The sequence below is a fragment of the Sceloporus occidentalis genome, unplaced genomic scaffold (genome assembly GCF_023333645.1).
Source record: "Sceloporus occidentalis isolate IW3139 unplaced genomic scaffold, rSceOcc1.0.p SCAF_8, whole genome shotgun sequence".
Lineage (NCBI taxonomy): Eukaryota > Metazoa > Chordata > Lepidosauria > Squamata > Phrynosomatidae > Sceloporus > Sceloporus occidentalis.
Genome location: NW_028316988.1, coordinates 35,902,659 through 35,919,144, shown reverse-complemented (window position 1 = coordinate 35,919,144; position 16,486 = coordinate 35,902,659). Strand labels below are relative to the sequence as shown.

At 44.0% G+C, this 16,486-nt stretch overlaps 1 protein-coding gene across 4 annotated transcripts in view; it reads left to right on the top strand.

The window, feature by feature from the left end:
* The window catches only part of LOC149308685 (fibroblast growth factor 13-like), a 153,007-nt gene that overhangs the window by 74,272 nt on the left and 62,249 nt on the right, over positions 1 to 16,486 (top strand). For 2 of the 4 annotated variants that reach the window (XM_089536291.1, XM_089536292.1), the window contains one exon: positions 2,160 to 2,327. The exons of 1 other annotated variant lie outside the window; for it this stretch is intronic. In XM_089536291.1, coding sequence (XP_089392417.1) covers positions 2,160 to 2,327 — 168 coding nt within the window. Of the gene's footprint in view, positions 1 to 2,133; positions 2,328 to 16,486 lie in introns of all 4 variants that reach the window. One more of the 4 variants, XM_089536295.1, reaches the window with a different exon arrangement.

Sequence of the window (16,486 nt, the reverse complement as noted above, 5' to 3'; positions counted from 1 at the left end):
AACAGCTGGAGGATCAAAGGTTGAGAACCTCTGAATGTTGGGAGCTGCAGTTCTACAGCATATGGATGGCTATACTTTGCTCAGTACTAATCTAGGACTAGGAAGGAAGGAAGGGCCAACCAGGAATGTGTAGATTAGGGGTGGAAATCATGAGGCCCTCCAGATCTTGGACTAAAGCTCCCAGCATTCCTCACCATTGACCTGCTGGGACTTGCAGTTCCACAACATCTGGAGGGTGGCATGCCTCTTATCTTTGAGTTAAAGGGATTCTTGAATTAAAAGTGGTCATGCTGGCTGGGGGTGTCCTGGGAACTATCATCCAAAAAAGAACCTTCTCCAAATTCTGATCTTTTCACTTGCTTCTGCAAGATGGTTTTTTTCTCAGACCAATCTTGCCCAGGTTGACTTGGAATTGTTGTATTCCACTAAGTTCAATAGAACTTACTCCTGGGAAAGTACATACAGGATTATAGCCTTATTGATTTTGCAGTTTTGCAGTTCTGTGCTTTTCATTCTCCCCCTCTCTCTTTCTTTGGCTATCAGTTTTTATTAAAGTTGCTTTGAGGACTTGTGTTGAAAAACCGGAACCGTACCTTTGTTTGCAATATCTGGTAACAGCTGAGAAACTCATAATGTTGGGATATCTCAAGGGCTATGAAATCAGATTCTAGGGAGAACTCTTTTGCATCAAGAAATCAGCCAGTTTTTATGTTACCCAAAACTTGAGAACACCTCCTGCATGTTGATATAACTGAGCGGGCTTTGGACGCTAACCATATTTTTAACCAACTGTAACATTTAAAAGGAACTTCCCAAGTTCTGCACTTAAGGATGAAATGTTGGATGCTTCCCCAGCCCACCTTCTACTCCATAGGGGTCCATGAAGCCAAGGGTCCACGTTGCCCCATTTCTAGCACTGCAGTAGCCTACACTGTGATGCCATGGCTACCATTTTGGGTGACTGGAAGGGACCTTGCATCACTTTTAAGGCTTCAGGGGTTGGGGACTTGCTAGATGGAGCTGCCTGCAAAACACTGAGAAAAGGATTTTGCAGAGTAATTTGAGCTGTTTTTCAGTCTTTTTCATCCCAAAAGGGGCAAAACCTGGGATGGTTGCTTGGGCCTCCTTGCAACTGGCGATAGACAGCCCAACTATAACCTGCTGAAATTGTGATAAATGCCTAAAGAAGTGTTTTCTCTAGGAATCTCTAGCTCTTCCAGTGCAGATAATGATCAATGTCCAGGAGAGTTGCACCAGAGGATCCAGAGACCCCAAGAGAGAACATATCAAATCTGTGCATACTCAAAGCCGCAAAAGTCCAAGCCGCAAATGTGGACAGACGACTGTATTTCTGTCTTTTAATGGTAGCAATATATGGACCTTTAGAAATAGTTACTCTGCTCTAATGCGGATCTGCATCTTCCTTTTTCTCTTGCTTTGGTGATGCATTTCCATATTTTTCCATAAGTTGCTGGGCTAGCCTCGGTCTGTACATTTGTGCGCTGAGAGGTGGTATATTTGTGTGGTGGAATATATGGTAGAAAAATGGTAGTATTTCATAAATGAGTTGGGAATGGACGTGTGTGTGTCTGTGTGTGTGTCTGTGTGTGTGTGTGTATCTCCTGTGATAAACTTTTTTCCCAATATGTAAGCTAACACGTTTTAGGCAAAACTACTAGGAAGAATGATATAAGCATTAAATGTAGTAGTAGAAACAATCCCATTCTGTCCTCTTTTTCTTTACCCTACCAACAACAATCCACTTTGTTTTTCTGTTTCCTCTCTACCAACATTTTCCCTTGTTGCTTCATCTCCTCACCCCTTCCCACATCTTTTCCCTTTTATCATTATAGGCAGAGCTGGGGCAAAGTTCTTTAAATTTGGGCTTCCGTTTCCAGAAACACCAGGCCGGCCACATAGTCATTGGACTACAAGTCCCCGAGCCTCCAGCCAGCCTAAGGATTTCTGGAAACGACGCTCAACATAAATAATAATGATAATAATGGACTTTTCAAGCTCGGATTTATAGAGTCGATTTACTTCTCTAGATACTTTTTTTTCTCTTTGTTTTCTTCTTTTCTTTGTTTTCTTCTTTCTTTCTTTTTTTCCCTTTCCCTTTCGTTCTAACTTAAGTTCATTTTGTTATGTGGTGACCGCAGTTATGGATGACGCTCCCCCTGGCACACAGGAGTATATTATGTTACGGCAAGATTCCATCCAATCTACGGAATTAAAGAAAAAAGAATCCCCCTTTCGTGCTAAGTGTCATGAAATCTTCTGTTGCCCACTGAAGCAAGTCCACCTCAAAGAGAACACAGAACCCGAAGGTTTGTGCTGTTCCGCCAGATCTGTGTTCGTTTCTTTTTCGGTTCTCCCTCCCCATCCCTTTATTGGTTTCTTTTGTCAGTTTTGCGGGAAGAATGTGCCTGTCCTACGGATTGTGTTTTGTATGTTCCTCTTTTATTATTATTATTTTGGCCTGTGTTTTAATATAATGCAACGGGATGCAAGGAGCTGCTTGATTTTCCCCCCTATCTACCCTTTGACTTTTTTGCTTGCTTGCTAATGTCCAAAAGAGTTGACTACTATGGGCCACTGTATGTAAAGAAGTGGTTGACAATAGAGGAGAAAGGGGTTTTTTTTTTTGCATTATGATCTTAATGGTGCTTTCCTACCCGTTTTCCCTCCCTGAGCAAAAACATTGATTTCCATTCATTCTAATCATAACACCCACCTTTTTGGCTGCCAAAATTTGCTTGCATTCCTCCCCATAAAACAGCATCTTCATAGCTCCTCGCCATTCTCTACCCACCACAAAAAAACTCTCTTGCACACACAGAGATGCCATTGATCCAAGAAGTTGCCTTCCACTTTTATCTTTGCACTGAGCTAGGGAACAATTGTGGCATTGCATTGAAAAATGGGTTTCGAAGCTACGTTGACACTTCATAAAGCTTTTCTTGCACACTGCTGTCCAAAAGGATTGCTTACGAAAGCTGCAGTTTGGCAAAGCAGGGTAAAAAATAAATGCTTGTCATGCACGTCTGAGTTGCATTTTGGAGATGTACTGTGCATGCCATAGAGCAAATGTTAAGTGACATGTTTCCCTTCTTTAAAACTTTTCCAGATACAGGTATCAAGGTAGGAGCGGCCACTTGCTTGTTTTATATCCCTGGAAACTGTTGATGAGGAAAGTTGTCTTGTAGAGCTTGTCCTTTCATTGTATGCAATTTAAACACCTTTTCTCCCATACAGCCTGGCTCTTGATATTCTGTAATGCTTTCTCTTATGTGTTTTCTACTACTGCCTCAATTCCTATCTGGTAAGATTTTGCATGTTTTACACAAGTTTCCATTTATGGTACAATGGTGGATGATTTTTTAAAAATGAAAATTTTGCGTAAAGAAGTGGATTAAATGTGTTATAAATATGTAGCCGTAAGCTCTGAACTGACTGATTTGGGCTGATGCTGCGAAAGAAATGTGAGCCCATGTAGCACAAAGTGAGGTTTTGGACTGCATCTTCCAGAATCTCCGAGCCTGCTATGTTTTTTTGGGGGGAACTATAACCGAAAAGTCAGTTGCTGCTGTTTTTTCATTCTTTGCACAGTTGCCATGATCCAAACAACCTGGTTATTTAGATTCAGTGTATGTCTGTGTCTCACATCCCACTTAACTCCAAATAGATTTTGGGGTGAAGGTTTAGACTAAATTATTTACAGTTATACCTCAGTGAAATCAATGTGAAGAACAAGTCGTGACTTATTTGAGTCTGATCAATTTCAGTGGGATCTTACTAACAGGAGCAGTATTGAATTCTTGTACTGAATAGTTTATGTGTATGAAACAACAAGGGTCATATGGTACCTTAGGGTGTATCCAATTTTTTTTTATGGCCTCAGCTGTCATGAAATGGGAAATCTCCACAAAGGTTACACTATGATCATGTTGGTCAGTGGTTCCGGAAAAAAACATGGTTGCATTGACTGCAAACAATCAAAAACAACTTAGATGACTATCCCTCTACAAACTGGATACAGGGTATGGAAAAGTCACTTTTTGGACTATCCTGGAACCAGATGGCTAGGATTTGTAGTCCAAAATTGGGCTTTTCCAAACTCTGTCTCATGCAGTTCAGCAAACTAAACATTTCTCAGTACCCAAAGAACTTACACATTACTAACAATGATCTTGTTTGCATTATCCGCTCCTACAAAGATAGAATTATCCCATAGTCAGAGAAGAATACAAGGTTTGTTTCTTATTCCAGCAGGAAATATCTTTTGCATTCTTCAGAGTGATCACCTCTCCGAAGCACTTTTATGTCCCAATGTACCTGTGCATTTCACTTGTGTAAGACTGAATTTCCCCCCAAAGCAGATCTTTGCTGTAACAGGTATTACAAGAACAACATCTGCAGCTTTGGGAAAGGAACTGACCTGGATGATTGTTGTTGAGTTATTTTATTTTTAAAGACAGTAGCTAAATTTAATGCTTTTAGCAGCAGCAGCCACACAAACATGTAAGGTAAATGGACGGTTTCACTGAGATTTGATCCATGCAGCTAAAGATGAGCTCAAAGCAAAACACTTCCACCGTGAGTCACTATATATGTTCTCTTTTATGGGAAAACAATGGCCTTTCGTTTTGGATTTACAGGACTGAAACTTTTATAGCCTTGGTTTCTGTGGTCATCATGTGAGTATGTGTTCAAATAAATTTGCCAGTAACTGTGACATTCTCAAGTTGTAACTTGGTGTTTCCAAATGAAATCCAAGTTTGGATAGCTTTCCATTCCATGTTGTTCAGTGTGCTTAGTATCTTGTAAGGATGATCTTGGAACCTCTAGAAAATTGTTCATTGCTTTCACTTGCCTTACACATTTAAACAAAGCATAGCTTATTGAAGTCAGATGCAGGTGCTTTGTTTATGGAAAAGACAGTTTTGTTGACTGCTTTAAAATAATTTTTAATTATAGTTCATGAACATACTGTTGAGCTTGCCTCCTCTTCTGGTTCTGATTTTCCCCCACCCGTCATATGCATAAGATTTGCACTTGTGGTATTAAACTGTTTTGAGTGGGGAGAAGTCTATTTATAGTATGCAAAAGTGGTATAGTTTACATTGAGATAGACCAGAGAAAATCTTTCCACTGTTCCATCAACTTGAGTAGAGAGCGGAGTGAGTTCATCTCACGGATTCATGGAGGCATTGGATGGTCATGACCTGTGCATGGAAAATGTAATATATATATACACCAGAGTGACACATGGCAGCATCTTCTGGCTCTGATATTAGGGAAGTTGTGAGTCTTCTTTGGGACTCTTTCACGCTGCACAGTTATAGCCCTCTGACCCTACTTTAACTGCCACAGCAATATCATATCCTCCAACATTTACAGGATGCATGTGCAGAATTTGGTCCAGATACTAATGTTAGTAATGAGGAAGAACACACAAGGAGAGGCTGCAGCTGTTAACTTTTGCCTGAGCCTATTGGGAAGGACTAAATTCTGCCCGCGGCTCTTCTGTTCTATCTCACTTGCTGAGTTCAGTGAGTACATACAAACTGTTTTTGTACTTTGAATCCAGTTTGCAGCAACTGGAGTAAGCTGAGGATGAAGGGGGAAAGTGGGAGGAGGAGAGAAAAACTGGGACATTTGAAAAGCAGTTGAAAAACAGCATTAAATAAAATTGTCCCTGCATAAATGGGACAAAAGGAAGATAGGCAACATCCTATGGTATCCTCACAGAGCCAGTGTGATATAGTGGGTTGAGGATGGCTTATGACTCTGGACACCTGGCTTTGAATTCCTGCTCTGCCATGGAAACCAACTGGGTGACTTTAGATACATCACACTCTCTCAGCCTCAGAAAGAGGCACTGGCAAAAAAAACACTGTCTGGACAAATCTTGCCAAGAAAACACTCTGATAGGCTTGCCTTAGGGTCACCATAAGTCTAGGGTTGCCATATCTGAGGACCTCCAAACCGGGAAAAATGTAGGACAAGGTTTAAAAATGTAGGACCTTTTAAAAAAAAATTTCCTGGCCAGGAAATTAAAAAAAAAAGGTCCTACAGTTTTAAACCTTGTCCTCCTTCCCGGCTTGGGAGGAAGCCTCGGCCTCCTCTCAGGCCGGGAAGGGGCACGGGGGCCACCCGTCATCGCGGCCATCGCCGCAGTGGCAAGCAGCCTCCTCCTCCTCCCAGGCCCCGGCAAGGCCTTGGAGGACTCCGCAATCGCGGAGCCGATCGCGGAGCCTTCCAAGGCCTTGCTGGGGCCTGGAAGGGAGCGTCTCCGCGGCCAGAGCTCTGACCGCGGAGAGTGCTCCCAGGCCCCGGCGAGGCCTTGAAGAACTCCACAATTGCGGAGCCACCTCCAAGGCCTCGCTGGTGCCTGGAAGGGAGCGTCTCCGCGGTTGGAGCTCCGACCGCGGAGAGCGCTCCCAGGCCTCAGCGAGGCCTTGGAAGCCCCCGCGGCGTGCGCGGGGGCGGAGGTGGCCGCGGGTGGTGCCGTCCCGGTTTTGGCACCAAACCGGACCGGGACTGGGTCAGCACTGCCCAAAGCGGGATTGCCCTGCCTACAGGCGGGATATGGCATCCCTACATAAGTCAGAAACAACTCAGAGGCACAGAACAACAATGGGGAATTGTGGGATTTGCAGTTTAGGGAGGGATACTTAGAATTCTCCACCAGAGAGGCCCTTTAGTGCTTCACCAAACTCCAAACCCCAGGGTTCCATAGGATGCAGGCACCACAATTAAAGTGGTATCATAGTGCTATAATTGTGTGGTGTGAAAGTGCTCTAGATTCTTGTTCAAATGTTAAAAAAGAGTTCTCCAAGACATTGAGTCTGTTTTGCAGTTTAGCAATAAATCCCAGTATCAGTTTCTTTCATCTGAATCTCTTCTGAATTCTCTTCTCCCCGCCATCTCCAACCGTTGAAGCATTTTCTGGAGCTTTGGAGCTCTGTTGCTCCATTTCACTGGCATGTTTCATCATTAAGCTGATCTTACCGAAAATGTTTTAGAATCAAGACAAGCTCAGATGGTCTGCCTCATTCTCATGCACAAAAACACATAATAAAGGCAGCTGCCTTTTTCTCATTCTGAGGATCTGATATTTTCATTTGCAAAGAGAACAGGCCAAGAAGCAAGGAATGGAAATGCAGCCTAATCCATAAATGTAGTGAGGCTGCTGGTTCCTAAAGAACTGGGAACACTGATGCTGACTGATGCCATTTGCATGAAAATTATGCAGCCTTTAAGAAGGGAGTTTAGTGTGAAGATGTACATTGATAACTTCTCTGTCTTTTCTTCAGTGTGTTTTGGGGAAGCGTTAACAGAGAACTGTTGTTTGGTTTTGTTGGGGTTTTCTAGGATTTTCTTCTTGAATCTTGACTGATAAAATTGGTTTGGTCTCTTCTACTTATGTGTGACATTTGGGATTTTGTTAATGTAGAGGAAAAGAAACTGGAGTATGGAAGGACCCAAGGTTTGCTGTCTGATCAATGATGTACACTAAGATCAATTCCACCAATGGAGACCTAGAGGCATGTTTTGGCTCAGGATCTGCCAAGATGAATCTATCAGATTCCAAACTCAGTTTCCTTTGAGACCACCTAAAATTAAGAGAGAACAAAATATGAACACAGGAGTGAGCTCCTCTGCTAGATGTCCTCCTTTCGGGATTTTCCTCTGGTGTTCCTAAAGGATATCTATACCCCATTCCAGAAGGCCACAATAAGTGTACAGACATCAAAATCTGATATGTCTATAGAGAACGAGATTGAAATCTAACTCTATATCCATATAGTATCTCCCTTGCATAGCAGAAAACAGCTTCAGGGGCTGGGTCCCTCATGTGCATCTCAAACATTGGGCTGAACATAACCCTTTTAATTTAGTCTCATTCCTGGCTTCTTCCTTTTAGTTAGGCTTTATTGCAGGGTGCGGATGGTGGCCATCCAAATGTTATGAATTGCAGTTCCCACCTTTCTTTACCATTGACTGTGCTAGGATTACTGGGACTTTCCATCCAACAACATATGGAGAACTGAATTATTCTCACTTAAAAGGGTTCCTGTACATTTGATGGCTGTGTAAATGAGGGAATTCCAACAGACGCTGCTTGCTACCTAGTGGAATGACAAGCAAGAGCTGCTGAAGCTGCCTTTGCGACACAACCATTAAAAATGCAGGAGTCCTCTCTATTTTTCAACCTGGCAAGCCTAACCCTGATTTATGGTGACCAAGCAAGAGAGGCCAAGAACTGGTTCAAAAATTGTGCCAATGCTTCTTATTATTATTCTTATTAACCTTTATTTATAAAGCGCTGTAAATTTCTTAGTCTCTGGATGATGTGTGTGTGTGTGTGTGTGTGTGATGGTTATCTTAGCACTTAGTCCCAGATACTTACAGAAGAAGATAAGTTGTAAAGATTGGAGGAAGGGTTTTCCCAACATGCCTCCAGTCCCCAAATTTCAAGAATGGCAGAGAATGAAAAACTGATAGTGGTTGACATCCAGAATTCTTCCCTTTGCTGTGTTCACGTCCTCCTGGGGACTTTCCCTGTCCTTTTTCTTTGGATCCCTAAACTATATTATTAACCAGTTATAATTTAAGAAAGGTCATTAGACTTCAGACAGACTAGTAAATGATTCTCACAGCACCTTTGAAGTCTTGTCTCACTTTGATTTTGGAGCTGTGCCTTGTCTGATTTCCTCCCTTTTCAAGCACCATCCTATAAAGGGGAAATGCCATTTTTTCTGGTCCTTCACCCGTTTTACCCTCCCTGCAGAAAAATAAGATATCCTTATGATGAAGTATCTTCGGGTCACTTTGGAGGTATGCTGTTTAAATGATGCATGTGCCGTAACAATCCGGAAGCCACGCCAAAGCCACGCTCCAGTCCTTAGGACTGGAGCATAGCTTTGGTGCGGCTTCCAGCCTCTTAGGAACCATGCATCATTTAAATAGCATACCTCCAAAGTGACCTGTAGCAGCTTTATTTTGGCCTGTCTGTTTGGGCCCTCTGTCATCAACATCCTTAACCCCAAACCCTTAACCTCAAAGAGGGTGTTAACTGGAAGGGTCCATATGGCTTTGGGAGCCAAGATTCCCCCCAGAGGTTTCTTCCCATACCGTTCCCTTACATCCAGGCAAAAGCACCGAACATATGTGCTGCTCCACTCAAGCAGAGCATCCAATACTTGTGGCAGAAAGGCCATCTGAACTACATCTTGCAGCTATTTGTTCTCCTAAATAGTTTAAACATAAACGTCTGCTTGCCTCTTAAAACAAGGTTACGCAAAGAGCCGCCTGTTTCTGAAAGCCTTATTTGTGTTGGTCTGTTCAGAGCAGACGGAATATAATAAAAGCGTGTGTTTGTCTTCCTCTCCTTTAAAATAAATAACCCATTGGTTAGTGGCAATAGTGTGATCACGGATTTGGCACAAAGCGCATAGTTCAGTGTGATTCCCCCCTCCCCACATACACTTCCTCCCTCCCCTTCCAACATTCAGTCTCCCTCAAGGCATATGTAACCTTTCAAAGGAAAAAGGCAGACGGAGCCTGGTAAAGTCAGGGGATGGATGGAGTGTCACAGGAGCACATCATGAAGGATGGCAGCCTTCAGTGAGTGGCCCCAAAGCAGGATAGGTTAAGAGCTAGAACACTGCAAAGGGTGCTAGGAAGTAAGGAAGCAATGCCATCATTTTTGAGGATCCAGCCAGAGCTTTCCATTCCTTTCTCCACCAACAAAGGTGGGGAATCTCCTTCAGCCTTTCAGGGATGTGCTTGAGAACCCCATCCCCCTAAATTGTGGGGTTACAGCCCAAAGAAGTGGGATTGAAAAGCAACATTTTAGGAGAGGGACTGCAATTGTTTAGAAGGGGAAAAGAATGGGAAATCATCAAATGATAATATCTTGAGGAAGGGGAGCTAATAATCTGGGGAACCTGAAGAAGATGGGTTTGGGGAACCAAGAAGGCCAGATTTAACCTGAAGCATCCTTTGTCAGAAATTACTTGAAAGCATACACCAACAGCAGCAGGAGCAACGATAACAAAGGACTTTCTGGCTGGCTGAATGGTAGACTTCTCCTCGACTGAAATCCAAGAATAATGTGAGTCCCACCACACATTTCTCTCTTGTGTCAGCTAGTCCTTCCTCTATGTCTTTAGACCTGCCTCATCAACAAGGTTCTCAAGAGCAGATGAGTCGGAACACAGAGGAGCAAGCCATTCTTATCTTTCTCACTTTCACCTCCTACTAGTCCTGCAAAGCAGTGTTGGAATTAAATAATCCCAGAAGTATGTGCCATGATTTGTCCATCAGTGAGGGAAATACATCACCACTGGGAGGAAGATGGATAATTCTGGACTTGTGCTCTTTCACTACAAAAAGAGATGAGGAAGCAGGGATATTAATAGGCACCATTATCACTATTATTAGGTCTTGCACATTGGATGATTCTAGCACAATATGCCATGTCAACAGGAGATTAAGAGGAAAGGAAGGTGGTAAAGTAAGTTCATAGAGTCAATGCTTGTGATGACTGAAGCCAGGTTCTTCAAGATAAGAGTGGAAAGGTCCCATTATTGCATATCTTTGCTCCCAGCCTTGTACCCCAACAGTGTTTGTCGCTACAAGGAATATATCTTCAAGCAGTGTGCTAACTGCTAGCGAAGAGCATGGGAGTAGAAGAAAGACATGGAGTTTGGCGCACAAAATGAAAAGGAAAGGAGTGAGTCATGTTCGAAGTGAACAATTAACATTTTATGACTTGGCTTTCCTTTAAAACAAGCAAGATTGATAGACTTGCTGGTTGCTGACACTCATGTGGCTGATCTATCCTTTTGGAAAGTTTGCCTTGGATTCACTGTGCAATATGTTCTTGAATAAAGCATGAAGTTGGTATAAGAGAGTTTATTCACTTTCTCGTAAGAGGACAGAAATAAATCCAATGCCTTATGATCCGATATTTTGTTCACACAATGGCCAAATAGTTAACTATGAGAAACCCAGAAGTAGCACATGAAGTCAGTGTGGTGGTGGGTCCACTCCTGGTTTTAGTGAACTTTAAATAACATAATAAATAAATAAACAAACAAACAAACAAACAAATACTCAGCCTAAATCTTTAGCCTAACCATGAGGTCAATGGAATGGTTAATCCACTCCTAGGTTTAGCCTAAACATTAAATAAGATAATTTTATCTTAAACCTTTAGCTTAAACATGAGATCAGTGTGGTGGAGGATTCCTGGTTTTAACCTAAACTTTAAATAACACAGTTTTAGCCTAAGCTTTTAGCTTAAACATGAGCTTAGTGCGGTGAGGGATTTGCTCCTGATTTTAACCTAAACTTTAAATAAGATAATTTTTAGCCTAAACCTTTAGTGTAAACATGAGGTCAGGGTAGTGTTTCATCCACTCCTACTTTTAGCCTAAACTTTCAATAAAATAAATACGATAACCAAGGTACTGAAGTAATTATGGGATAGAATTCAGCACTTTGGATAGCACCTTTAAAACCCAGAGGCCAATTCACTATATGGCCTCACTATATGGTTCAGGCGGGGATGACAATATTCAAAGAAATGTAGTTGTAAATGTGATACTCAAACATTGAAAATCTGGACGTGAAGAATGCAAGATTTAAAAGAATCATTGTCGTCCAGGATTGTTTCTGCACAAAATTCATGCATATGGGTTTTGTACAGAAAACATCATATTCTATGCAGGAAACATTGCTTCTGTAAACAATGAAATTAGTGACGAGTTGCATCCATGGCATGAAGGCCTTGGTAGTTTTCCCCTCCTATTTCACCAATGAGATGCACACAGCTTCCAGAGGTGATGATGGATAAAAAGAAAAAGGAAACTAATCTCCTTGTATTTATTGATAATGTGAATTTAATCTTAAAAGCCCAACATGCTTTGGCCTGTACACAAACTGGTTGACCTTCATCATGGGCTACGCAGCTCACAAGGCCAATGCGATTTTAGGCTGCATCAGTAGAAGTATAGTGTCTAGATCAAGGGAAGTAATAGTGCCACTCTATTCTGCTCTAGTCAGGCCCCACCTGGAATATTGTGTCCATTTCTGGGCACCACAATTTAAAAAGGATGTGGAGAAAGTGGAGCATGTCCAAAGGAGGGCGACCAAAATGGTAAAGGGTCTGGAAACCATGAAGCCCTATGAGGAACAACTTAGGGAGCTGGGGATGTTTAGCCTGGAGAAGAGAAGATTAAGAGGTGATATGATAGCCCTGTTTAAATACTTGAAGGGATGTCATACTGAGGAGGGAGCAAGCTTGTTTTCTGCTGCTCCAGAGACTAGGACCCAGAACAATGAATGCAAGCTCTAGGAAAAGAGATTTCACTTTAGCATTAGGAGGAACTTCCTGAGAGTAAGGGCTGTTCAACAGTGGAACACACTCTTTCCTCGGAGTGTAGTGAAGTCTCCTTCCTTGGAGGTCTTTAAGCAGAGGCTGGATGGCTATCTGTCGGGGATGCTTTGATTGAGATTTCCTGCATGGCAGGAGGTTGGACTGGATGGCCCTTACAGTCTCTTCCAACTCTATGATTCTATGACTAAACACATATTAACCGCTTTTAGAATAAATAGATAGGATTGAAGGGTTCCTAACTCTGCCCCACATTCTCTGGGACACCAGAATGCTGCGCTATCCCATTAAAGTTATGCTTCGGACTTTCTAAACTAGTTGCGCCTTTGTTAAAGGGGCCCAAGTGCATTGCCAGGGACATGCATTTAAAAATAACCAGGCACCCACCAACTCCTTTGCTTTGCTCCTAGTTGCTGTGCGTGCCGGACGAGTATGAACTCAGAACACCCAAAGAGGAGGGGGAGAGCATCTCAGTCAGCAAGTAACTGGATTCTTTTAAAGGGAGAAGTAATTTATATTTGCAGGATACGTGACTTGCACTGTACTTTTTTGGCTCTTTTCTGAGGGGTGCTACATGGCTGTATATGTCTGCCAGCAAAGGCAAACGTGGCTGGCCATGATTGTTCCACAATACTGAAGGCAACGTTAGTGGTGTGATTAATTATAAGCAGAGAAGAGGGTTGCCAAAGCCCTTTCTTGGATGATGTGCTGGGACCATCTATGCCAAGCTGTAAGTCCACGTTCCACAGGGCCTGGGTTGCCAGCAGCATCTATCATAGTCAGCCCCTGCACCTTTTTTAAAAAATGCATTTTAAACAGATTTTTTTATTGTCTATTTTAAAGAGGTCATGGCTTGTTCCAAATGCCAGAGTCTGCCTTTTTCCTTTTTGGTTGAATTTGAAATTATTCAAATTTTAAAAAGCAGTGCTGGCTGGTAGCTTCCATGTTAGTGGGAAGGTGAATCCACTCTAGACTGTAGTCTGAACCAGTGGTTCCCAAACGCTGATGTCCAAGTGTTTTAGACTTCAACTCCCCAAATCACTGAAGATCAGCCAAACTGGCTGGGAAATGTGGGAGACATAGTTATGCATCTTTCCAGAGTAAGCAGTTGTTTTATATCAATGCCTATCAGTCTGGTGCCCTCCAGATCTATTGAACTAGAACATCAATCCTTAGCCACTGTGGTCAGTGATGTCAGGGGATAGTGGGAATGGTAGTACAACAAATGTTGGAGGCATGTTTGAGAAAGCCGATCTCCAGTGGAGGGAAGGGGCGAGGGAACAAATTTTCAAATGACTTGCCCTTCTTTTATTTTTTCTTTTATTTTTTTGCCAGCCCAAGAAGATCGTGCCACATGTAGAAAATTTTTAAGGTGCCATTTACAAATACAACTCCTGTGTGCCAACGCTTAAAGATGGACGTTTCACAAGCCAAACTTTAAAATATCCCTCCTCCCCACCAACATTCATCCACTTTATCCCCTATCACTGTTTAAGGTCAGTACCTTTCCAGTTGAAGTTCATAGAGATGGGAAACTAGCCCACATTCTTTTCCCTTACAAAGCCTTGGCAAGAATGTAACTTCTGGATAAAACTGGAGCTCGCTCAGCTGAATATGTAGCCTCGCCAAGAGTTGGCAGTGCCTCTATGGCACCTTCCAAGTTCTTAAACATGGCTTTGTGGAGTCCATTACTGGCTCTCGAAAGGCACAAGCAACTTTTGTGATGCCAGCGAGTTCTAAAATTAGCTTGAGTTGTCCGTGAGAGCCGTGTCTTATTCTGCTGCCAAGATTTCCATCTTTCTTCTTTGTCCTGCATCCAAAGCAATCTTTCCATGCTCGTGTCCTTTGTTTTCAGGAGTCCAATTACTCCATGGAGTAATCCCATAAAGCAGGGGTAGGCAACCTTTTTGAGCCGGGGGCCGGGTTGCTGTCCCTCCGACAACTGGGGGGCCGAAGCCGGGGGTGGAGCTTCCACCCTCCGGGGGCGGGGCTGCATGCCAGGGGTGGAGCTTCCACCCTCCGGGGGGCGGAGCCGCATGCCGGGGCGGAGCTTCCACCCTTCAGGGGCCAGGCCTCCTCCTGTTTGCCGGCCCCTGACGGGGCCCCAGGCCCTGTCGGAGGCCAGGAAAGAGCCAGCAGGGGCCGCCAGCGCTGGAGGCCTCCCCCAGGCCCTGTCAGAGGCCAGCAAAAAAGCCGTCGGGGGCCGCCAGCACTGGAGGCCTCCTCCTGTTTGCCGGCCCTTTTGCCGTTGCTGGGGCCCTCCAAGAGGGCTCCAGCGGCGGCAAGGGGCCTCTTGGAGGACCCCAGCGATGGCATTGGGTCTCCCAGAGGCCCTCTGCCACCGTCGGAGCCCTGTTTGAGGGCTCCATCGGCCGCAGCGGGCCTCCTGGAGGCCAAAGTCTCGCGCGACCTTTTCTGTGGTCGCGCGAGACTTCGCCTCTGGGCACTGCCATTTTTTCGCCCGCCGGCTTTTTTGCTGGCCTCTGACGGGGCCTGGGGCCCCGTCAGGGGCCGGCAAAGAGGGGGAGGCCTCCAGTGTTGGCGGCCCCCGCCGGCTCTTTCCCGGCCTCTGACAGGGCCTGGGGCCCCATCAGGGGCCGGCAAAGAGGAGGAGGCCTGGCCCCCGGAGGGTGGAAGCTCTGCCCCCGGCATGAGGCTCTTTCCCTGGAGGTTGGAAGCCCCACCCCCAGCACATGGCCCCGCCCCGGAGGGTGGTAGCTCCTCCCCCCGGCTTCGGCCCCCCAGTTGTCGGAGGGCCAGCAACCCGGCCCCCGGCTCAAAAAGGTTGCCTACCCCTGGTTTATGCAGCTGTTTTTGCTTTTCCTATAAAGTCTGTGTTTTCTACAAGCAAGCAACCCCACTCAACTTTAGAACCAAAACTTTCCCCTTGAAAGCTCTCGCATGAACCCTTATTGCTCAATGCGCCTGCCTCCAGCCATGTAATCATGTTATGTTGAGACAGCTGTCTCTCCACTGCAGCCCTCAGTAACCAAATTCCCTGTTGCCTTGGGAAGCAGTGCTGCGAAGCGAAAAGCATCCAGCACAAGTCTGATACACAGTTCGATATTCCCTGGCCTTCTTTCCTGCTTGCAGTGAAATCCCTCAGATATCTTTCGACAAGCCATTGCGTGGCATTTGATGATTGCGACTAAGAAGAATGGGAAAGTCCACCTTTGACCAACTGTTCTATTGCTAGAGTATGAAAACAGTAGACAAAATGGACAGAGTACTTGTAAACATTCTTGTCAACATGAAAGGATGTCTCATCATATTGTGAAATCCCATCAGAAAAAAGGTCAACCATTCAGAGACATAGCCATGTTAGTCTGGAATATAAGCATGCAAAAGGATTTTGTAGTACCTTTGAGATTAATTTAGCAAAAGACTGCAGCATAAGCTTTCATAGACTTAGTCTACTTCCTCAGATGGAAATTTTGCATCTTTTAGCACCTTTTATCCTTTTGGTCACCATCTGAACACTTCTTTCTGCTCTACTTTGTCCCATAGCAGCCAGAATATGTACAATCATTATTCCAGATTATTATTATTAAACTTTATTCATACTCTGTCAGCCTATTCACACTCTCTCAGCCTAGGGGAAGGCAATGGGAAACCCCTCTGAAGAATTCTTGTCAAGAAAACCCCAAGATAGCTTCACCTTAGGTTCACCATAAGTTGGAAATGACTTGAAAGCACACAACAACAGCAGCAACAACAGCAGCAGCAACAGCACATGATTAATTACAAAGTTGCATTTCTGTAGGAAAGGGTGACAAGCATTAACAGGAATATAATGAACAGCAAGACATCCTAGCTAATATCAAAGTCATATTTAGACTGGTAAGACTGGGGAACCCAGTTCCGTTGCGTACTTGCAAAACACTGTTTTGCCATTCGTTGACCAACTTCTGCTGCGAATTTTCTATTTATGCTCTGGAAAGCAATTGCCTGCTAAGAGAATCACTCTTGAGCAAATTGCATCTGTTCTGCTACTTCCCGTTCAGGCATCAACTGAGAGGGACTTTGGGAAAATATATGATCATTAAACTCCTCAGAAACAGTCTCTCTTGACTCAGG